Source organism: Gymnogyps californianus, chromosome 4 (genome assembly GCF_018139145.2).
Source record: "Gymnogyps californianus isolate 813 chromosome 4, ASM1813914v2, whole genome shotgun sequence".
Classification (NCBI taxonomy): Eukaryota; Metazoa; Chordata; class Aves; order Accipitriformes; family Cathartidae; genus Gymnogyps; species Gymnogyps californianus.
Window position 1 is genome coordinate 34,125,502 of NC_059474.1, and position 24,969 is coordinate 34,150,470.

At 36.9% G+C, this 24,969-nt stretch overlaps 1 protein-coding gene across 2 annotated transcripts in view; it reads right to left on the reverse strand.

Moving 5' to 3' along the window:
* Positions 1–4,324: 4,324 nt before the first annotated feature.
* FGL1 (fibrinogen like 1) overlaps positions 4,325–24,969 on the reverse strand; it is a 30,098-nt gene continuing 9,453 nt past the window's right edge. Inside the window, exons 5-11 of one of the 2 annotated variants that reach the window (XM_050895847.1) lie at positions 23,446–23,626; positions 20,815–20,974; positions 18,598–18,695; positions 17,560–17,648; positions 16,805–16,992; positions 12,721–12,844; positions 4,325–4,620 (exon numbers count right to left, since the gene is read on the reverse strand). In XM_050895847.1, coding sequence (XP_050751804.1) covers positions 4,600–4,620; positions 12,721–12,844; positions 16,805–16,992; positions 17,560–17,648; positions 18,598–18,695; positions 20,815–20,974; positions 23,446–23,626 — 861 coding nt within the window. In that variant the 3' untranslated portion in view covers positions 4,325–4,599. Of the gene's footprint in view, positions 4,621–11,798; positions 12,845–16,804; positions 16,993–17,559; positions 17,649–18,597; positions 18,696–20,814; positions 20,975–23,445; positions 23,627–24,969 lie in introns of those variants that run through there. The other variant, XM_050895846.1, reaches the window with a different exon arrangement.

A 24,969-nucleotide genomic window follows, 5' to 3' on the forward strand; every position in this document is an offset into this window, starting at 1 on the left:
TTTGTAGATGTCAAGAAATGACTGAACAGAAAGAAAATTTAGAATCCTGGTTTTCAGTCATGCTGAACTGTAGCTGATGTTTAAACAACCACAAGGGCACTAACTTGATTAATGACTTGGTCAGAGGGGGGGAAGAGAGAGAGAGAAAGAGGGGAAGAGACCTGTGAAAAAAGTGCCTAGAGATGCTAGATGGATCTCTTTGCAGGTGGGACTATTTGATGTGATAAAGAGACGATGGTTGACAACAAATTTTTGTGGCACCCCATAGCAAATTAGAGGAGAAACTGGAGGAGCTCTCCAAACAAGACGCTGGCAGATGAGTCAGAGAAGCTGGAGAAGGAGTGGGAGATAATCTACCTATTAGAGACAGTGAACAGGGAATGGAGACTTTCAGTCTTGAGTGCAGGACGAAAAGCAGCCAGCACCCCACATTCTTACTTTTTTTCTATTACTGATTATTTCTTTGCTTCTTTCTTTAAAGGAAAACACCTTTTTTTCTAAAAGTCCTCCTTAAGATCTTTTTATTCAAGGAACCATCTGTGGGAAAGAAACAAAGGTGAAGATAAAATTCCAAGGAGACACTTGCACAGACATATTTGAAAGTGTTTCTTGCCAGGAAACAAGTGCTCCTGAGTCTTTAAGGGCTATGCCTCTGCAACAGCTCCAAGATGTGCTTGCCTTCAGCTATATAAAGAGTGGTTAACAGGGGAAGAATTATTGGCACTAAGACTTATTTAAGCTAAACTAATAGAAGGAAAAGGTTACACAACCAGTTTCTTTTCCTACTTTTCAGTGGTTTCATCACTAGCTCACTACAGACTTAATGTTTTGAAGAAATAAAATTTTGCTGAAGTAAAACCAATTCCATTCTTATCTGTAGCAACTCAGCTGTTTAAATGGTGCTGAATATTATTTGCTTCTGTGACTTTTCTGTGATTAAGGCACAAATAAATCATATTGCTATTGCAGCATCTCCCCGATGTGAGGCTTGGATGTGAGATTAAGTTAGCAGGGTTTAGCAAGTATCATTTGCACAGTGATAAATGTGGACATGGGGATGAATAGGCTCTTAGACAGGAGCAAACACATGGTGATGTGACTTGGTCTGACAGGAGAGAAGGCTAAGGTAACTTGCACACGGTTGGCCTATAGCAAACGCAAAGCAATTCATGCTGACAATTTCTGCAGACCAGCTGATGCATAGTGAGTCGTTAATAGGTGCAAACATGATGGTGCTTCTGAGCTCACAAGACAATGTAATGCAGCGTACCACATCATTGCTCTTTGCTTAGACCCTGTTCTATCAGTAATGGGATTTTTCTGGTTTTCAATAGGCTTCTAAGGGTTTCAGATCTCTGTGTATGTGAATGTGTATTGCATTAGACACAGAGCACCTTAATATTGTCATTTATGCCAATGTTCATACTGGCTGGAATAGTCCTATTTAGAAGTAGGTATGGTATATGTAACAGGACAGAAACGACAGAGAAATGGGAGTAATTGTGATAAAGGTAGTGGGTACCAAACAGAAACTTGCATCAACAAAATAGAGGGGAAAAGCTCAAAACCAGTTCTGTGTGGCAACAAGATGTCCCCATCTGAGCCTTACTGAGACAGGATGGAACAAAACAATGCTGTGAGGAAGCTGTGTTGCAGCAGCCTATGGCAGGATTTAGCACTGTTTGCTCAAAAGGGAACTGCTAAAGGTGAAAAGTCATATAACTGGAGAATGAAAACCTTTCCTCATCTTTCCCCATCCTCTCTAATATGGACAGATGAATTCCAACATTAATGAAGGGACAGCATGTGCTTTTGATTTGGTGATTGAAACTGAATCACTGAACGTGTGAAAGGTTACTGAATGGACAATAAGAGACTGGGGGAAAACAAGTCAAGAAAACACAAAACAAGCCTTTTCTGCGTGTCATTTTTAAGAAATGGTATGCATCCAATGGGAGCAAGAAAATGAATGTAAATTTAGGATTTTTTCCCTCCCGGGTGGTAACACAAGCCAAAGAGAAGAAGATGAGAAAACACATATGGAATTTAGAGTGAAAATAATCCAATGGGAAAAAAAAAATACAAATTTTCTTATTTGTACTTAATGTGTTTTAGTCCGTGTTTTCCATTGCAGCATAGATCACTTCAAGGTCTTACATGAACTCATGTCTGAACCGATCTTTATTTTCCTTAGAACAGGTCTGATGTATTATTTTTGCTCCCCCAATACTTGTTCTAACTGACCAAAGAAACTTTGCTAGGGAAAAAAAAACCATAATTGAAATGCAACAGCCTGGAAGACTGTTGTTCTTGGCATAGTTTTAATGGCTGGACAGGCCTTACATAAGAAAATTTAGTTCTGTCTAGGGTTCAAGCCACTTGACTTTACAAATTGGACAAGATTACTGTTGAATCAGGTGCATCTGAAATAAGAACAACATTATTTTGTTGGAAATTTGCAGGTAAATGAGAAAGGGCATGCATGTATTATGTGTCTACAGCACTCTTCACCTGGGATGCAGTAGGATTTATCTATGAAGTTATGTGTTGTTGATATTTCATACTGTAAAGACATTGTAAACAAATGAAGTTATTAATAAACCAGGTAAATTTTGAATTAATATTTTAGATGTGTTAATTTGGCTATTGTGCAGTCTTAAGGATTAATTGGAAGTATAATGAACTGTAACAAAAAAGAAAAAGCCGCACATATAAAGTTATAAAATCAACATTAACATTGTCTGGGCAATCTATTTCGTTCTTTGTTTTCACTTCAGTTCCTTTTTCTGATAGGCCAGTAGTCCTGGATAGTAGGAGGAAAAGTTAAATTGGAGTAGGAACGAACATGTTAGTTTCTTCATTGCTAGCTACTTGCTTTCTCTTAGCTGAACTTAAGGCTAGCACGTAGATAAGCCACCAAGAAGCAATGTTGGAATCTTTTGAAGGCAGAAAGTTTATTTGCACAAGGGATTATAAAAACATCTATGTTTTCTATTGTGATGAGCTTCTGAGTCAGAGCTGGAATGTGCAGTGGAAGAGTACTCATCCCTGCTGTCCCACATGGCGCCCTCCTTAACCACAATCTCTTGCTCAGCCTCCTATTAGTGGGCATTTGTCAGTTTTTGTAATTTTCCACAGTCTGAAATGCAAACTGTAGTAACAAATAGCATTTTCTAAGCCCCTAGGTATTACTAGAATTCTCCAAGAAATCCTTGTATGCCTGACTTTTTTTCCCTACTTCCTATGTATCACAGAAAACTGACTGAAATACCATACTATGCACATTGACTTGTACTTCTGGATTTCATTTGCTATTTACGATGAGCAGCTTGCAGTGTGTTTAAAATGGCTGTAACAGGCAGTGCTTTTATTAAGAGTTACTGATCCTGTCTCTGTGAATATTGATACAATGGATGGTGGTGCCAACTAGAGCTGATTACTTCCTGCTCTTCGGCGCTGCTGTCTCTGTGGAAGTTGAAGCTGCAGACTTCCTTAATTAATCATGCCAGTCTAGAAACTGAAGACAATAAGGGCTAAGTATAGTGGAGCCTCCTGCTATAGTCAGCACTTCTTTCCTTTAAATACACGGCTTGGATGTAAGCTAGCAAAGGTAATCTTTCAGGGAGAACTCTGGCCATTTTAAATATACCCTGAAATACTTGCGCAGTACATCTCTCCCAGAGACTGAATTAATCACTGTGGAAAATGCTTCTGAAACGGAGCCATTCTGCTACCTTAAACCAGTATGCAGACAGTGCACAAAAGCCTTAACCTCTCTTCCTATGCTGTACATAGTTTAGGAACTGCTGCTAGTAAGGTTTTATCCAAGTGAAAAACCTGAAGATTCCTGATTATAGACAGGGATTAGACAGAACTAGTAGCCTAGGCTAGTAATAGAATAAAATGTAGTCCTTGAATTACATGTTTCCTGAGGAGGTTTCAAAGTGTTCTGTAAAATGGTTAAATCATATTTCTCTCATACATGAGGAGGGTATCAAAGAGTTCAGTGACTTGCTACGTGATACACAGAAAATCAGAGGTGATGGGGGAAAACACTCATTCTCACTTTTAGATGTACAAATTCTAGGTTTTACTTCTTAAACTGAAAATGTATACATTTGGTTTTTATTCTTCTTCATATTAAGAAAATGAGATCCATGAGTCAGAAGGGGTTCCAGATTTTCCCTGCCTTTCAAGATCTATATGTCCCAGAGAAGGGATTTGAACTTTGGTCACTTGTTCTCTTCCCACTATGATTGGGCTCCTTGATGGTAAAATAGGCAGTGAAATAAACAGTACTGCAGTACTTCTTTTTTTCAGAGAATAATACAGGCTTTGCTTAAAATATTTATTTTTATCATATAATCGAAGAAACACATTTGTAGCTGAAGATTTATGTCACAACATTTCCAAGAAGCAGTCTGCTGAAACTTCTTTGTTTTTAATGAGTAAGCATAAATACACCCCAATGAAGGCTTTCTCTGGTATCACATCAGAGTTGCTTGCATTTAAATTAGTGGGTCAGCAAGAAAAGACAGTGGAACCTTTTATTAGCAGCTGACTTCTCTCGAGTCTCATTTTACATTTTTGGTTCCCGCACTATTCAACTGAAAGGAGATACTGTAGGTAAAAAAAAAAAAAAAAAAAAGAGGTGAATAACAGAGACAAGGCAGCTGCCAGACATCAGCTTCCACTGCGGTCTTCAAAAATATCTGTATCCTCACTGATATTATAAAGAACCATAATGTGGCATGTTTCCTTGTGAAACAGGTAGTCTTTTGTATTCTCTGGTAAGAGCTGTTCATGAGCAAAGTCTGTGATACAGAGTTCAGTATTTTTTTAAAGCTGTCTTAGATGAACAGGCTGCCCATCAAGTAAGAAACAAAGGTACATATCCATATAAATTATATTTCACCTGCTGAAATCATTATGGTAGTGCTGTTTTCTAAGGAAGTTCGTATTTTCCCTACAGTCACTTTGTGATGTACCAGAAGACCTCAAAAGTGAATTTGATAATACCATTATTATTTCTGTCAGGAATTCTTCCTATGTTGGACAGCCTGATGCTCATTCCTCGTCTTCAGTGAGGGTGTTCTTTGAAAAGCTGCAGGATGTCTTAATTTCTCTCGAATTTTGGTTTTGAGGGTTATTTAGTGTACAAACGACAGAGACATTGTGAGACCTATATAGAGAATGTATAGCCTGTTATCACATACATCAACAAGTAAGTCTGAGATGTCATGGGCAATCTCTTCCTTGCTTTCTAGCTCTAGCTCTTTCCAGCTCTAGCTGGATGTAAGCACAGCTATTTTTGTTCTGGTAACATGGGAGAAGGTTGTTGATCATTAGATATGGTGAATTACAGAGCACATACAGACTTACAGGGCTACACTCCCTATAGAATGCTATATAATGAATATGGCTGATACTTTTTTAATGAGAAAGTAGTAGAACAATAGAAAGGATTTGTTGTTAAAGCTGTGTTTTCTTTGGGATACAGTGTAAATGATCTGCTTGAGGAGCAGATGACAGGCCTAATTCCTCCCCAGTGTAACTTTACGGGACTGAGTTGATTTGCATGAGATTAATTTTGTTCATTCTTTTGGGGAGAGAAAAAAAAAGAAGTTGAGAATTGCATAGCTGGGAAGGTGTCCAGTTAGTATCTTACATATGAAACTTTTATGCCAGGTTTAGAGGCTCAAGTGCTTTAGTTTAATGTTGGGGAGTTAAAGAGAAATATAAAGTAGAATTTAAAGTTATTGTCATGAATTGCAAATATTAATGACTTTTTTTTTTCAAGTTGTGTTATTAATGACTTTTTTTTTTCCAAGTTGTATAAACATAAAAAGGAAGCCCTTCCCTTCCTTCAGTACTCTAGAACTTTTTGCTTAGAAATTTTAGGTTGAGTGACTTGTGTTCTTCCAGATGGGTGAGATTTTTCTGTTTTCTTTTTTTCTGTACTGAGTCAGAGGGGTAGTGAAACCAACTCAGAAGCTGTTAAGCCCCTTGTTAGGAAGAGTCAATAAGAGGAATAGATGAGAACTGTGCTGGGATCTTTAATAAAGCATGCTGCATAACAGAGGTAAAGAGGATTCAGTGACAGAGGACTGGAACAATTTGAATTAGCATTATTTCAAAAACTTCCATGGGATATTTAAAATGAGTAATTCAAAGTTATTAGAAAATAAGAAAAAGGAGATGCATTACAATCATTAAAATCCCCTTCATCACAAGATAAAATGTTTGTACATCTTGCAAGTGTTAATAATTCAAACTTGGATACTAGCCTATAGAGTGAGACTTGGAAGACTTTCTAGCAATTACATGCAGCATGAATTTTACATTTGCTGAGTACCACATGAATAACCCACTGATTCAGGGAGGATGCTTTTCCCAGATGGGTGTATGGCATCTTGGCAGGAGATGGATTTCCTGCTTTCCCTACGGTGAATTCACTATGGCACAAGCACTTCATCCTGCTGGTGCCACAAGTGTTCACAAAATCTCAGTTTCCTGATCACAAGAAACATTCAAATGCTTTATTATTTGTGTTATGATATAAAGATGGGCCTCACTCCAGTAAAGTTCCTTTGAATTTCAGGGTAGTTGAGATGTGAAAAATGGAAAGAGATCCCATCAGGGAAGAGCAGTAGAGGAATCATAGCAGGAATACAGTACTGCAGATATGTTAGTTCAGGTAGTGTTTGGAACTTGCACAGTTTTGTTTCTGTTTGCTAATCTGCAGAAGATACGGACTACTGTTGTAATGCAAGGCTTTTTAAATTAAAGAGACCACAATTTAACTGCCTACATGTGCCATACCTCAAGATAATTAGATGCTGTGAATTTCCATAGGGTTTAGGTAACCTTAGGAACTCATGTATGATTTCAAAAGTGAGTTAAGGACTAAACTGACTTAAACATTTTTGACATGTTTTCTATCATTGTCCTGGTTTTGGCTAGGATAGAGTTAATTTTCTTCCCAGTAGCTGGTATAGTGCAGTGTTTTGGATTTAGTAGGAAAATAATGTTGATAACACACTGATGGTTTTAGTTGTTGCTAAGTAGTGTTTATACTAAGTCAAGGATTTTTCAGCTTCTCGTGCCCAGCCAGCTAAAAGGCTGGAGGGGCACAAGAAGCTGGGAGGGGACACAGCCAGGACAGCTGACCCAAACTGGCCAAAGGGATATTCCATACCATATGACATCATGCCCAGTATATAAACTGGGTGGAGTTGGCTGGGAGGGGCGGATCGCTGCTCAGGAACTAACTGGGCATCGGTCGGCGAGTGGTGAGCAATTGCATTGTGCATCACTTGTTTTGTATAGTCTAATTCTTTTAGTAGTATTATTGTCATTTTATTATCATTATCATTATCTTTCCTTCCTTTCTGTCCTATTAAACTGTCTTTATCTCAACCCATGAGGTTTTTTTTTTCTTGATTCTCTCCCCCATCCCACTGGGTGGGGGAGAGTGAGCAAGTGGCTGCGTGGTGCTTAGTGGGGTTAAACCACGACAATCATTTAATAATTAACTTAATCAGGAGAAACGTTTGTACTAGTTTACAAATGTCATATTGCCTAAGAAAATACATGTACAGAGCACCATCTAGTGCAGGATATCACTAACATAAAAGCCTTTCTGCTCATATGTCACTTGTCTGTGTTTAGCTAATTTAATATGAACTATCATGTTGCAGAAAGTGCCAGCCTAGTGGCTCCTGTGGCAATATAATTTTGCAATTACATGGGAGACTATGGATTGAAAATTACTTGGAACCTTTTGCAAGGACAACAAAACTGGATGCACTGAAATTCAGGTAATCATTTGTGAGAACCATATACTTTTAAGAGGAATCTGCTTATCTTCCTGCCCACAGTGTTGGGTGGTATATTCATTACAATAATTCAATCCAACCTGTTTATAAACTAGATTGGACACTGATTCTCACAATAGATTTAGAGACCCCACTGCCATTTTAGGCACCTTAAGTACAGCATTTAGCTCCTCAGAGCCTTTGCTCAGCTTCTGCAGAACCTCAGAGCTACCCAGGTTCCTTAAGCCAGGTGTTCACAGGTATGCAAACCATGACTAATGGACAAGATTAAAGATCTGACTGTCGTTAAGAAGGGAAGAAAAGAAGAAAGGAAGGAAGCTTAGATTCTATAAGAGACAGGTAAAAGAAACTTATAGACAAGTATTTACGAGTTGCTGAGGAAGGGTGGAAAAAAGTGAGCTACAGGGGGTTTTTTGCAAAGGCCATATTTTGGTTCTTCTGCAAGCAAACAAACATATGAATTTGGCCCCAGGGTTGTTTAATCAATGTTTGGATATCCACATTATATTTCTGATGCAAGCTATTTAGCATTAGGGTAGGATTAAGAGGTCTTAGGTAACTGAAGATGTAGCAATGACAAGCTGGATTTCATCCTGCACTAAAAAAAGGTTAAGATAGCCGTCAGGTACTTGGAAAAGATGATTTTTGGATGAACACTATGTATTCAACAAAAAACTAAGCATCAAAGAGCACTATCACTGTAAAGTTTTACACTCTCTTTGAACAAGCACTTTAACTAACAGAAAATTATAACTTTTCTCTCTCTGAGCATATATTGCATACGGATTTCGGCTGAATGCTTGAAACCTTGCCGATTTCCTGATCCCCAGACCTATTCTGAGAAAACAGCAAGCATATGCTCATATTAATTTCCAAGTACCTCCTGGTTTTGAAATGCTCCGTTTTTTGCTTTCTAAGTTGACCTCTTAATAGACAATTTAAAAAAAACAAGACAGAAAGAAGTGGAAATTTTTGAAAATTTAGATACAGAATACTTCCCTGGATACTTTTTCTGCTCTTTCTACCTCCTTCACAAGTGCCAAAGAGAACCTACTACTGAAGAAAAGAAAAAAGGTTATAAAAAGCTGCATTTTCATTCTTTTTGAGCTAATGAGGAGAAAACTAAAGGAACATGATAGGAATGTTCACAGACCTGGCGAGCTGTGGTTCAGTTCCCCTTTCTGGGTATACCATTTTGCTAACAGCGAGGAGAAGTAGCTTTGACAGAACAAAATGTTATACTTACAAAAGGGGTTCAAGAATTGGTGTCAGGAATAACAGTTTTGGGAATGGTGGGGAGAGGTAGGCTCTAGCTAGGCAGTAGAGCTGAAGAGAAGAGTCTCCACTGGAAAGCAGTAGGCCAGATTGCAGTACCTCAGCTCTGTCAATGCATACTAGAAGTTCTAGGCAAAACAAATGTTATCGCATATAAAGCTCTTTTACTGCTCGTTTAATTCACTCGGGCTTATGATTTCCATTCTTTTAATCTCCAAAATGTTTAGGAAATGGAAGAAAACAGAAATACACAACTGAAAATATAAAGGTGTTTCCCTTGAACAAATATTACAAAACCAGGCATTTTTGATTACACATTGCTGGTAGCTATCATTATGTTCTTTATTAAAACATGACTGACAAAGCATTTCCCTTGTTATTTCCTTGATTCTTATTCTCCTTCTGTTGGGTTATATGATTTGTATCAAATGGTATGTATTCATTTTAAGCTATTTGGGAGGTATTATGTTGTTCTGTCTGATGCCTGAACAAATAAACTGGCCTTTGTTCTGCTATCTTGTAAGAATAAAGACTACCTTAGAACATGTTCATACCTGTTGAGGAAATAAATTAATACGAACAGGCCAGGCCAGGCAGAGAAAAGAATTCTCTTCCAAGCTGTACTCTCTTTTCTAGTAGGTATTTAAACTTGCCTTTTGAAAATAAAGGGTTTGTTTATTTGAGAACAATTATATGACCATTTTGAATTACAGCACTTTCATGATTTTCATGTGGCCAAAAAGATTTATTATACAAAGAAAGGCCATAGAAAGATGGTGGGAATTAAATACTGTATTTGCATATTGCTAGCAGTATGTTAGATGCTTTTCAGACAGCTAGGATATCAAAGTCCTTGTTATGAAGAGCATTCAGTCCAAATAAACATATAAATGCATAAAGACGTAAGATGTATAAAGAAAGATTTGATCCTCCTTCATTTTATGATTTCCAATAGAGAAAGGGAGTTCGAATTTTACATCAGAATATGACAAAAGCACCCTAACTCAGCTGAAAGATTTCATTAGCATTCTCATAAGTAAAGAGGATGGATTTATGCTGCAGCAAACAAAAAAATTACTGCAGATTTTATGAGCACAATCTGTACAAGTTAAGAGTCGTTTTGTGTGCTAGAGATCCAACTTTGCTGTACTTAAGTCCTCCATGTCTTTTATTTAAATTATGTGGAATATGATCTGTCTTGATACTCTCCAAATACATGAGCTAATCTTTCCATTTTCCTGTGAAAAAATAAGGGTGTTTTTACAATTTCTACATAATGTCATCCAAGTTTTTGCAAAGAATTAAAACCTTCTCCTCTTAGAGCAGCAAAAGAATTTGAAAATCATGATCGGAAATACTGTACTTACAACATCTTTTTAAAGTACTCCAAAACTTCCATTGTATTATTAATGACCCATACCTAGAGACCTGCTCATAGAGTTACACAGGAACCCATTTTAAATTCTGTAATAAAACTGGATAAAAATACATATCAGATGTTCTGTTTTAATGTTGAATACTGAATATATATAGATCTGTATATAAGTATATACATATATACATACACACAGATATATAGGCTGGCATGCCTTCCTGTCAGATACAGAATTTAATTTGGTTTAACTGATTAAACAAGGTTCCAAATAAGCAGTTGTAGAGCTATCCACTGGTCCTCTCATGCAGGGATATAGGGATGTGCTAAAGGCTAGAAACCTCTAGCAGAATATGTATTGAGACATAAGAAAAAGATTGGATTTTCTAGAATACCTGCTATTACCACAAAAAGCACAGACCTCAAAACCTCTATACTGCAGATTTTTATCAGCACCATTTTTACATGATAACGTTCTTTTTAGCTGCCTGAACCCCATTTTTTCTGTACGTAATTCCCTTTTTTTGTTTAGGTGTAATCTGATTTATCTTATTGAGTGAGACTGTTTCATATGAACCTCTCTTTTTTCCCCCAGTTGTTCTACACATCCGCCCTCCCTTATTCCATGCAATTCTTTCAAGGATTCTTGCCAAACTTTTGGTTTTGGAGGATGGAAATGGAAGGGAAAATGGCCATGCGGGGAGTTATCATTCAGCTGACCTGTATTCATATCAATGTAGTTATAAATTGACTGATAGATTGCCAAAAGTTAGTTTCAATTATGTTAAACTTGACTGAAACTGGCTGCCAGGTTCAAAAACTGTATTTGGACAGAGGGAGAGAGACTGGCAGTCCAATCACAAAAGCAAAATTATTTTAGGAAAGCAGGAAAATAAAAGTGCCCAAGTTAGGCTCAGATCCATGTGCTTTTTAAAATCTTCATTTGCATCTGCTCAGCAGAAATGGATTACATTTCATCAGATAGCTTTCTAGAGAGTGTTCCTATCTTCTCCACTAATCAGCGATTCTTGTTATTACTGGCTATTAGAGTCTATTGTGGTGCTAGGCACAAAAGCCAGGGGTAGGCAGAGTCTCTCTTATGATTTGTCTTGTACAAGAAAAACGTGGATCTGCAGCTTGAGAAGGGGAAGGCCCAGGGAGCCAAGACAAGGACATAGGAAAAGGAGAAGGTAATAGACCTAGAAGCAGAACCGCTTTGAAGTGACTGAACAGGGCATTCGAATTTGGAGAGCTGTGGAGACTAACAGATACATAAAGAAAGTAAAGATTTATAGAGTCAAGCGCTAAGAACCTCTGAAATGCCAGATTTTAGTTGCACATGAAATACACTTCCCTCTACACATACATTATGATAGTCTGTGTTCAAAGCGGAGCTCACATTAAAATTACTTGCAGCTTTTGTTATTTAGCCTTTTGGTAAACTCCAAATGTCAATACATTAAAGTCCAGGTTTTGTTACCAAATGTTACCAAAAAAAGAAAGGCATAATGGTTACCAAGAAGAAGAAAGGCATAATTACTGACCATCTAAAAATGTTAGAAATTATGTGACCAGCCCTAGAAATGCTTCAGCAACAACAGACAATCCACTTCTGTATGCTGAATTCAATTGATTCTAGCCTTCATCCCTTCTCTTCCTTCAGTTCCCTGCCTCATTCTTTATACTTTTTATGTATGCTATGTACACAACACATGCAACAAATAAATCAGAGGAATTTACAGGCAACTCACTTCTAAAGCCTTGAATCATTCCAAAGAAAGTATGTTCCATCCACTGACTAAACCAGCCTTATGCTTGTATTTAAATAGTTTTTTGATTGTAATACGTAGAATTCATTTTCATTTTTGAGTCAACACAGTGACAATAGTTTTTTTAAAAGGTGAAAGGATTTGTAGTTACTGCAGAAGCCAAAAATTCTCCATGTTGATCAAGATGTCCTTACTCCTAGGTGAACACCTGCCTTTTTTAAAAAATCCTGTACACATATTAGCACTAGTATTTGTATCTACAGATTCATAGGCCAGATTGTCTTCTCATTTACATCTCATAAAACTACTCGTTGCAAAGGAATTATTCCAGATTTATACATGCATAGATGAGAAGCAAAAATCTGCCCATCTGTTTTAATTTGGATTGATTTGCTAAAAGATTAACTAGATAAATCGTTTAATAAAATGCTTAAACAATATTAGGTTCAAAGTCTGCTGGTCTGACCTTCATGACAACGGATTTCAGAGAGTACCACCACCCATGCCAAGTGTACCAAACAATCCCGTTGTCTGTCTTTGCAGTATAGGGGCCTTTGTAGTACAAACCGTTCAAGTTGGCAGAGTGACACCTGGTGGAAAAGGAAAGGAAAACAGAAATAAGGCCTCCTGTAGAAAAGTTGCAAGCATTTGTAGTTTCTGTGAGTCAAAAATTTCGCCACGTTGCTAACAGCCCAGTTTGACAGCTGCAAAAATTTGCATTTGTGGACTTCAGTGCGCCTAAACAATAACAGTTTAATTAGGGCACAAGTGCAAGTGCTCTTAGCTTCTTTGAAACAAGTTCTTTTTGTTCTTTCCACGTTTTCTGACATTACTAGCTCTCTGAGTTTTGCCTGCTAATCTGTTTCAGTGGAGAATTATTCCAGAGTTTTTCAGTTCATGTGTGGCAGCAGGGCATACACCAAGCAAAACTCTGGGAAGGAAATACTGTTCTGCTTTTTGTTGTTCCAGGGTAGCCCCTCTTAAGTTTTGCAGTTACCCCACATGGTGTTTCATATGACAAAATCTGAATACCACCATCAGTTTGCCTATTCAGCTGTGGACTTCTATTTACAAAGAGATGAAACCTATCAGCTAATTAAACATATGTATACCAATTCACTGGATCATCGGAGCTAGCATTTTATTTGACTGTATGAAGTACATTTTCTTTTTGGTTCTTTAACACACTTGTCCTAGTTTTGGCAGAAATGCTGTTACAGTTTATTAAATACAGTGGTTCAAACAAACAAACAAACCCTAGCAAAACCCAAAAGGCTTGAGTAAGTACCAGCACAACCTTGATACTCATTTGGTTTCTACAAGAAAGAAGTTTAAATCCTTATGTGACCATATGGAGAGCAAAATGGTTGTTTCTTTTGCAGCACATTGTAATGAATCAGCTTGGTTTATCTCCCAATTCGGTATTTTGTTATAAATGCTGCGAGTATCTAGCTGTCGAACACCACGACGGATTTCAAAAGCAGACTTCAGAAAATATGCAAACAGAAAACAGTCCAAATGAACCTTATGGATATTATTACTGGCAAATCTTAGTCTCTTTGGCTTTGCTTACACTTCATTAACAACAGTTTTTGAGAACTGAAATAAAAACTGTGATAAAAGCCTCATAGGAAAATTCTCATATATATATGCTTATTTATTGCTTACAATTTTTAAGCTGAATTTTGGTAATGTGTTGGTTGAAAGCTTATAAACTGCAAATATCAGAAGTGACTTTGGTTTTGAGAATGACAAACTTGTATCAGAGCTGACATAATCTTTCTAGCCATACAAATTCTGCGTTGAGCAGGCACTCTGTCTACTTTGAATCAAAACACAGATTTCATTAGAAGAATCATAACTGCTAAGAGGCATCTAGATCAACTGAACCCCTTCTTTTACTTCCTTTGATGGAAGCAGGCAAAACATGATTTTGTCAACAGCAACACGAGCCAGTAACAACTCTTAATTAGTGCTGGGAGACACTAGTAGCAAAAATATACAGTATTCTATAACCGACTGGATGCTGTCTGAAGTAACTGGACATACTAAAGAAACAACTGGCATGTGATTATTGATATGATATTCTGAAGCAACATTCATTATTCACAAGTCAATAAACACCTTAAAGTTAGCCTATCTTCCTCCTTTCTTTCTGATGGGCTAATTTTTGAAGTGAAAAACTGCACTGCAAGTTTCAAAAGTACAGTCAACTGTCAATTATCCGTGGACATTTTATCTGAATTATATATTAACTGTATGACAGATGTGGAGAGATGGAGTTGGTTCCCTGAAGAACTGTTTGAATTCTGCCTGGACTTACTGACTCCAGTACGGCCCCAGATGGATGTAGCTATACTGTCTCCAGGATGATTGGTGAGGCAGGAAGCCCAAGTTAGTGAGATCTGTGGCCCCAACTTGATGCCTGGCAGATCCACTGTGATCATCCATGCATGGTGTGACTAAAACTGGGAGTGCTGGGGAGAGAATAAGCTCATGTCCAGCTAGACTTGTTAGCTCTTCTTTTACCAGTTATGAACCTACTAACCTTTGCAATGCCCTGGATGCAGCAAAGCTTATTACCTGGGTGTAGTACCAGAGTGAACCCAGCTCTGTGGATTTGCATCCAAGCTGAAAATCTCTTCTAGAGCTTTGCTTACAAAAGAATGCAGAGAGGCCATTTTTCTGCAGAAGTCCAGGATAACAAGTGCTGAGCTGGAGCAAGACCAGGGGCTTTAAACTAGATCTGAGCTACTTCCATGTGGCCTCACTTGGGTCACATCCCTTGGTATTCATATTATCTGTGCGTTTCTGTATTTCATTTGTCCAGATAGCATAGAGCTTCCTATAAAAAATTCCTTCATAGCTGGGAGCTCCTATACAAACCAGCCAAGAGCACTAATTCCTTCTATGTTTGCTAATCTGTGCATGACAAATACGTGTTCTGAGTGCTTTCATTTCTCTGCCAGTACTGTTCTTTTGGGTAGGATTTAAGCATACTGAAATTTTCTAGTATTTTGCAGTATTCAGTTTTATGTTAGGTTTAACATAAAAAAGTCAGTAGCAAGGCAGTGGAATAACACTATTTGTAACTCATTTTCGTTATCCAGATAGACTGTCACTTTAAGAGCATGAGCTACACAGCCATAATAGGAACTAGCCTGGTAGGAGTCAGCTATCTTTAGTAGTTATGTAGCACCAACTACAAGGTATTAATAACTGTCAAGTTCTGCCGTACAGCTACTTTTGCAAAGGGGTCATTCTTTTGTCCAGACCAATCCAATATTTAAAAAAAAAAGGTTTTTAAAAGACAAAAAATGTATGCAGTTGACTAAAAGTGATTGGTGATTCACTCTTAATGAACTCCATGGCATGGTATCAGAGTTTTATGCTACTTGAGGTCTAGATATTCCTCTAAATCCACAGAAGTTCTGATTTCACAGGAAAAGGATATCCAGCACAGTTGCCTTTCCCTTTTATATCTTAGCTTTTGTAAGAACTGCAAAAAAACTTTGTCTACATGTGATTTTTTTCCATATGTCTCAAACATTCTGCTGACCTACTATCCATGCAAATATATTAAAATGTATTAAAATAAGTACTTAATTGTGAAACATTGAGTTAATAGCTACATCATATCAGCTAAGGTGGTCACAGGCTACTCATGAAAACAGAATTTGGAAAATGAGGAGTTAAAAAACAGAAACAAAGGATGACACAACAGAGAGAAACAATGGAGTTGATCCAGCCTGGCAGCTCTTGCCAAGTGAACTGAGATCACACTGAGAGAGTAGTATGCTTCCCTGAGTTGTATTTTAAACCTCTCTATTACACAGCTAGATTCCATCGTTTCTCTTCATGGCTATATTTATCTAATTAATTGAGGGAAAGAACATAGCTGCCTATACAGACACTGCTAAGGTTACCAGTTTTATCCTTTCTTTTTGAATTGGTATTTTGTATGTAAGTAGGATTTTAGAATTCTTTTACTGAATGCTATTTTAAAAAATCTTCCCCTCAGTCCAGCCATGCTCACTGACAGAAACTAAGTGGATGCATTCCCATCTTGATATAGAAGGAATAACATGAGTGAGATGCTGTGAACTGAGGTGAAAAAAGTGAGGCTTAATAACCCAGCACTAGCTTAACTTGTCAGATATTCTGAAGTACTGCCACATCTGGACTAGTGCAACGCAGGAGAAATGCAAGAATGAAGTACAACAGGAATACATCTGCAAACTCTACATGACCTATTTGTGTAAAAACGGGTCACCTTAAAGGGGCAGAATTATCTGCTCCTTACTGCCTGATAACAAAGATGACCAAAGCCTACGGCAAATACTGTTATCACAGACCAGCTTGAGCTGTGTGGTAGGTGCTGTCCCTTCTAAGGTGAGTCTCAGTCTTACCAGCACTGAGATCTCTGGTAGGGGTCAAGGGCAGATTGCAAATATCATAAACAATGCCAATGCTATCTTCTACCATATGTTATTATTGTATGAATACGCATGAAGCAGAATAGTTGACAATACTGCTATAAATCAAAATACCTGTTAAACCACCAGCCAGCGTTTTCCTCTTCAGCACAGTTCCCTTCATAATTGTCATTATCCCTGTCTCTAGTACTGAATTTCATTCCTCGATGATCAGCCCACCATTTTACTTCAGGATGAAATCCACCAGTAAGGGAATCACCAGCTGTACCAGAGTATTCACCACAACTCATCTCGTAAGAATGCTAATGAAAAATGTGAAGAAAGGAAAAAAAAAAAAAATTCCAATATGTCTTTAACCTTTAGCATGTCAGAGAGTGAAACCACAAAGAGGAAACTAATCTGTTCCATTTGCTACTATTTTTATGCTCAGAAATGTCATGCCACTTAAACACTGTGTACTAGATAATGAAGGGGTGTAAAGATGCTTACCAGGGGTAAAATTTGTCAATAACCTTATGTATAAATGACATAATAAAAACAATATTAGAGTTAGTTTGCAGTACATATTAACAAATCAGAACATCATGCACCATTATTGTTGTTAATATCAATAAAAATAGAAAAACTGCTTTTATCCATGGCTGCTAAACCAATGATTCATACATCTTACAGAAAGTGTGAAATTGATGTATCCATGTAAACCACTGTTATTACATATTTGAAAATTCCAAGCATTCGTAAGAAAGAAAATATGATAATAAGGTTCTACACAAACCTTCATGAAAATTAGGGAAGCTGTATGTTTATTTTCTGTCTACAGAATCCACATTTTCATTAAAACCTCTAGTCATTATTTAATATTTTATTACCTCTTCACCTGCAACTTTGAATCTTGCATATTGTGCAAAACGCCGTTCTCCTTCAAAATCAGTTAGATCAATTCTTAGAGTATAGTTCCCTTAAGAAATAACAACACAAATTATTTTGGTTACACTAGCCTATCTCACTACTTTTCAGAACAGAGTATTATAGTAGAAGACTGAAATACTATGTTTTTATCATGAATCTTATCTCTATCATCACAGCATATTTTATGGGTTTTTATCTTCTTTCTTTATGCATATAAAAGCATATCTTGCTATTCTTTGTCTTTATTCACCTGATTCAGTTTAGAAAATTTTAGAATTATTCCAATACAGATTTTCAAGTGTAGACAAAAAATATCTAAAAAAAAATGGCCTTATGGTCTTTATATTTTAGTAAGGTATTTGAGGTGGTAATGAAAGGATAATGAGAATCAATCAATGGGCGTACACCTAAGAAAATTAGATTTTTATACTCTGAAGATAAAAGAGTTAAACTAGGACCACATCCTGGTGGCACTGATTTGCATATGAATTAGCTGGCTAAGTCAGTGGGTAAGTTTGTATATGCAGCATTCTACAGCAAAGCAGAAGTTATCCTAGATTGAGTGACTATTAGAACGATGGAAATAGCTTTCTAAGACTAGCCTAATCAACAGGACAGGCCTAGATTTACCTTCATGTAATAGCCTATGCAGCCATGTAAAGCCCTGACTAAATGAATTGGTACAGCATACTACCTGACTCTGGACTGTTAGTGATGCTGACTGTGAAATGGGTAGAGACAATTCTTTTAAGGTATACTCCTGTCTACCATTCCCTGTTTTGCAGGGGCTCCCTGCATGCCATTGGCGCAATGACAGTTTTGAACCTTTTGTTAGAAAGCATATATTCAAATGTGTTTTGTTCTGAAACTTGGAGAAGTCCATGAAGACTAACAACAGAACTCAGGATTTATGCTAACAAAAACAATAACAAAAAATGGCCCGGAAAGCACAAAGAAACAGAAACAATAGAAGACTATTGTAACAATACAAATCTTACCTTGATTAGTCAAATAATGAAGATTTTTATTTCCAAGCCAATATTCACCATTTGTCAAAACAAAATTTCCAAAGCCTTCCTCATAGTCAGTCCAGACTCTGAAAAGGGTATAAATTACTAATTTATAAAAAAAGCAAGCTTGCTTGGATGTTTATTTTATCATACAATCATAATCACAGAATATTTCAAATTGGAAGGAACCTCAGGAGGTAATCTAGTCCAATGTCCTGCTCAAGGCAGGGTCAGCCATGAGATCAGACCAGGTTGCTCAGGGCTTGTCCAGTCAGGTCTTGAAAACCTCCAGGGATGGAGACTGCACATCCTCTTTGCGCAACCTGCTGACCTCATGGTGAAAAAGTTTTTACTTATATCCAGTCTGAACCTCTCTTGTTTCAACTTATGTACTTTGTCTCTCATCCTCCCACCAGACACCACTGTGAAGAGCCTGTTTACTCAACGAGCTCTCAAACAGCTCTGTTTTCTTCGTGACCTCCTTGTAGGTAGAGGCAGGCTACTATTAGGTTCTGCTGAAGCCATCTCTTCTCCAAGCTGAACAAGCCTTAGCCTGTCCTCATAGGGCAAGTGCTCCAGCCCTTGATCACCTTGGTAGTCCTCTGCTGAAATCTTTGTAGGTTCATTATATATCAGAACATTAATAAACATTTTAGACTTTATTATCTTATTCACATTGTTGATCTTTACAGAATTATTTCTATTTCTCACATGTGAAAAGCTGAATCCCACAGTACACTGGTCACTGAAACCCAGTCCAAAGAGTAGTCCTAAGAGGTACATTCAAAGTGGTTTAAGATTAACAGATTTTAAGACCAGAAGAAGACACACTAGCTCAGTCCCATCTCTGGTATAGCACAATTACCCGAAGTGAAAACATTTTTCCTGGTGAAATCCAGGGGATCTAAGTGAATGTGTAGGTGTATCACAAGCATTTTTTCTCTATTTTCTGTGATTTGATTAAGCTGTGAAACTCCTGCAGCTGGATATATAATTTTGTAAATTGAGGTATTAGCTAGCTGTTTCCACCTTTGTCTTATTGACTGATTCTAACAATTTTTGAACTCATACTCGTGCATAGTTTCAAGAACTAATGTGTATACTGAAAGCATTGAATCTTTTCCCTGTCTACAGTGGCTTTGAAACACTTTCTCAGTGGTTTTGGTTTCATGACATGTTCTAATGAGGACAAAAATATGATCTATTTCCTTGATGAGAAGCAACCATACTTCAACCAATGGGTGAAAGTATTAGGCTGTGGACAGGCAGTCATAAGAGAAAGGAGCCTTTGTGACTTAAGTAGCTGGTAGTCTCTGGCAAGGAAGAATAATGGGTGGCATGTGGTGGTAACAATTGTAAACTGCCACAGATCGCTTCTGTAGCTTGTCTGACCCTATTTTATAAAATAAGAATAGCAAAGTTTTCTTGGCTGGATTGCAGTTTTTCATCCTCTCTGGGGATCGCTTCTCTATTTCATAAGGGTATTGTAAAGTTAGTTACAGTATTTATAAACACGGGTAAGACACAAATCCACAGAAGGATGCAGATATGTGAAAAGCAAACTGGGAAAAGTGGAGGTTCTAAAAACCTTCTTGATGCTTCTAATATCTGTAAATATTTGTGGTTTTTTCTATTCAAGTCTCACAGCACCAAAAATTTCACTTCTAGGCATTTCCCAAAAATGCTTGAGTCTTGGCAAAGGCAAGGAGATTAGGTGTCCACAAATCAAGTTCTCACCCATCTTATCTTTCCTGGAGGCATTTTACCATGAGCTACAAATTACTCTGTGGTGGGTTTCTCTTATACTTGTTTGCTGATGGTATTTCGGTCAAGCAGACTGCTTACATTTTTACTTTTTTAGATTTTTACCTTTTTAGATTTTTACCATTTGCAAAAGATAAGGTAGTCCTTACTTGTCATTAAGAGTTCTTGCTCCAACAATTGTTAATGCATTTGACATTGAAGTGTCCTCATGTAAAATGCACAAGCTGCCAGAAAAAGACTAGAAGAGATGTCTCCCAGAAGAGAGACAGAGCCAGAAGTGCTATCTTATCTGAAGGCTGTCCCACAGAATAACCATTCCTCCCTTTTATTTGAAATAACAACTTATTCATATAATTCTAAAGTTAAGATTTAATTTAGCTCCATCTGGTTTAATGTTTCTCCACTTTGTTTCCAATTTTAATGGCTAAGTCTAGTACCTACCTATCAAAATTCTGGCTGCCATCGGAACGTCTCTGAAAAACAGTCCAACCACCCCCTTCAGACATGTCACAGAAGGCAAGGAATTCAGTAGGACTCTGGATAGGTTTCATCTTATAAAATCCACTTTGCTTATGGCCGTCATTGTAGATTTCTGCACAATCTGTTCACAAAACATGCATTGGACAGATTTTTTAGTCCTATACTTGCTGGCAAAATCAGAAATCAAGTCAATAACAGAAATCAAGTCACGTCATGCAAGAGTCACATATGAACCAGGCTAATACAAAGGAAATACCTCTGCAAACACATTTTTATGACTTTTGCATATTTACTTGTATTTGTCTTGCTTTAAAACTTTATTGAGCTGTTATTATTTTGACATTTCTTTAAAAGACTCTTTTTTCCACCATAAAATACTTTTTTGTTTGTTTTCATTTGACTAGCAAAATAATTCCTCTGGTTTAAGTGGTGTCACTTTTAATTTACAATGGTATAATCCACATCAGAACCTGTTACAATCATATAACTTCTCTACATATAAAACACACAGAAACCTTTAAAAACAAACATGTACTTCTATGTCCAGAAAGTCCACATGAGAACTGCCAAAAACAGGAGTATGGAATCACCAGTGTTAGAAAAGGGAAACAATTGCTGGACCTGATATTCTTGTCCCTTGTACCAAAGAGGTGCAAAAATATATAGAAGACTGCCCCCAAAAAGTTCAACGTCTGTGTAAAATGATACCACTTCGGCTTGATACCATTTACAGTCTGGTCTCCATTGGTGTTACTGACTAATCAGCATTTACAGCAATGACAAAATTCAGAGCTCATGAAAATATAACAGCAATGTAATTGTATAATCTTATCTTTTTTCCTCTAGAGTTAAGAAATGAAAGGAGTTCTTTGTTTATATGTAATCTACCATCAAGCAGTCATAGAAGAAAGACGTATAATTTTCAACATTTCTGTTTTTCCTGGCAAAAGTAGGGCTGATTAACTGTAAGATTTTCCCTGAAACGTTTATGAACATGTTGGCTGAACTTCCAGGCCAGTTTGGAACTTTCTGAACTATTACATTTCTTCTCAGTGAAAGTGTTAGTGAAGATTAGACATAGAAAATAAACACTTTATACTGAAAACAAATAGCTATGCCAGGATTTGAATAAACTCTAATAGAAAACATGATTTAAATAACAGCTAAGTTGTCTTTCTAGAGAATGTTTGATTGGCTTATAGAAAATAGTTTTCTTGTCCATGATTTTCTTAGTAGGTTAGCAAAACACTTAAGCATATTTTAATTTTTAGCAGGTGTATATAGTGTGGAATTTCTCCCTCACTATCTAACCTCAAATTTTCCAGCTCTGTTGACATTAAAATGCTACAGCAGTTTGAATGAAATAATGCAGTATCAAGAGGGAAAAGCATTTTCCAAGCTATAAGGAAAGTGAAAAAATAATGGAAAAAAAAATCATCAGAAACCGGAACAACTTAGATCTGTTATTTAGAATCACATTTTAAGAAAATAAACTGAGGCATATGCTAAGAAAGGACAAATGCCTTTCAGCTAAATGTGGGTTTAAGAATATTTTCCAATAACAAATGAGTCAGCCATAATAATAATAAAAAATATTCCAGGATGCTGAATACCTAAATAAATATATAGCTAAAATTTAAAGTCAGACTTATAACTGCTTTTAATTTCATTTTAATGGTGCTTTATTATATTTGATGCCTTCTTATATGTTGTGATTTCTTCTAGCAGCATAAACACTACAAGTATATTCAAACAAGGCTATTAAAAATTATAGAAGTTTAGACTCTCTAGCACTGAACAACTAGAAATGAACACCATCCAAGAATCAGACCCCCAAATCGTATTTTCAATCCAACTGTTGGTTTGGATGGTGTTTTATTATTTTAAGAGTTTGGGCCTCACTCCAGCTACTATGGGCTAACACACTTAGCCTTCTTCCACTGCAGAGGGACCGGATCACCACAAGAATGCTGGTGAGATTACAAAAACAACTTAAACCCAGTATTTTAGAAGCTGTGATGTCCTGAGCTGAACCTAACTCAGTCAAAATGGTGCAACATACAGAATATTACTAAAGTGAGATGCAGATGTCATTATGCCAGGCTTATGTGTGTAAATATGGATGTCTCAGGGACTTTACAGATTGGAACAGAGTAGATGTGTGCTTGTAACTCACGCAACCCTGTGAATGTGTGAATGTGAACTGACGCTGTGGGTTAGAACTTTTTGAGTTTATTCAAAGAAGGGTGTTTAGAAATCTGTAACCATTTATTAACATTTTGTAAATGTCTATTATTGGCCTTTATCTGTTGTATTGCTGATATTTATTCTGAATTTATTGTTCACTGATGGTTTTTTAATTATGTGCTATTAATAAATCAATAAACCACTTCAATCCTGATTTGATTTATACCGTGTGAAATTAACAATTTTTCCCTGTGGCAGCAGGCCTAGGTAAAAGCTGAACACTGTGTTTTAAACAAACAATTTTCTATGAGCTTTTAAAACAATAAGTCAATGGGCCCAATTGTGCTAAAGCTTCTGGCTATCATTACAATGAATGGAAGTGAAAAGAATAGCTTCATTTCTAACCTGAATACTGTCTTTTTCCTCCCAAGTCAATGACACTGTTTTCATCTCCTCTGTCACTGTACTGAATCTCTTTCTTCTCTAAAAGCTGTATAATTTTTAACTGCTGCTGTTTCACACGATGTTCCAGAAGCCTCACCTGGCCCTGAAGTCGTATCTGCTCTTGAAAACAGTTCTGTAGATCCTAGAGAGGAAAAAAAACAACAATTTTTTGTCATGTTTAACATGTGACACAAAAACCCAACCAAATAAACCATAAATAAAATTTAACTTGAATAAAATGTTTTGGTCACAGTTTCCTACAGACACTATGTTGACTTCCAACTCAATTGCTACCTCTATTTAAAATTATTTCATATATTACAGAGTGTCCAAACATATACCTGCTTTGCAAAGAGACCTTCTCTTTAGTGGCTATAACTACCAGCTCTCACTGCAAACATGCAGAGGAGACTTCAGGGAAAAAGACTATAGTACGGACCCTATCATAAAGATTGCTTATTCTCTATCACCTGCCACGTACAGAGATTTACTATCAAGTGAGGCCTGCTACTAACATTATGAAGGTTCTAAAATTCTACAGTTTTAAAGAAATACAGTCTACACTGATACGCTTTCAACTTCATTGTGCATTTTTCAAATGCTTTTAGATTACACACTTTTTATGATAAGAATCTTAACATTGCCAACATAAATATTGTAAAGTTTCAAGCTCATTTTTGGCATGCTAAAATAAATAGTCCCTAAGAAGCTGCGAATATGCATGAAAAATAGAAGTTAAAAACTTAAAGTCAATATTGTGCTGTGACTTGTACACTTAATTTTGCCATGCAGAGTGGGTAAGAAATGTGGTGATTCTGATATGGTGATACCTAGCACTCATTTCACCCTGGTGCAAATACAGATACATGACAAGAGAGCTGGAATAACTGTTCCAAATTCTGACATGCTGAATGTACGCAGAGCAGTAAATAATTGGTTTTAGATTAATGACTACGGTAAAATAGCCAAAGTGAACAGAACCCAATCTAGGGAGCTTAAATTAAAACAGCCTGTACAGTTTCAAATAGATATTAAACAAATTTGATTTCAACATGGGGAAAAAAGCTTTTGGGGTTTTATGATACATGTTACAACTGTGACATGAGGTTTTGCATCAGTAAAATTGTGTCTGCAATTTTATATGAGGAAACAGAGTTTAGTAGCTATGGTGCTTGCACAAGAGCACAACTAGCACTGTAAAAGCAAAATCAGAGGGCAACCTTTTGGAAATCTGATATGCAAGAGCAAATATGCAGTAGCTCTAAATTGGTGCAACCTTATTCATAGGGCAACATTATTTACATGAGCTAAGGATGTAGACCTGTAACATTTGCCATTCATATGGAAGAGCTGATATCTTAGAACATTGCCCTGTCACACTGAACTATAGAGAGATCTGAAGTAGCATACTGAGGTGCACTTCCAGTGGCATCCACATACTTTCATTTGTATCAGGCTCAGGCTTCACCTATTTTCCATGACCAC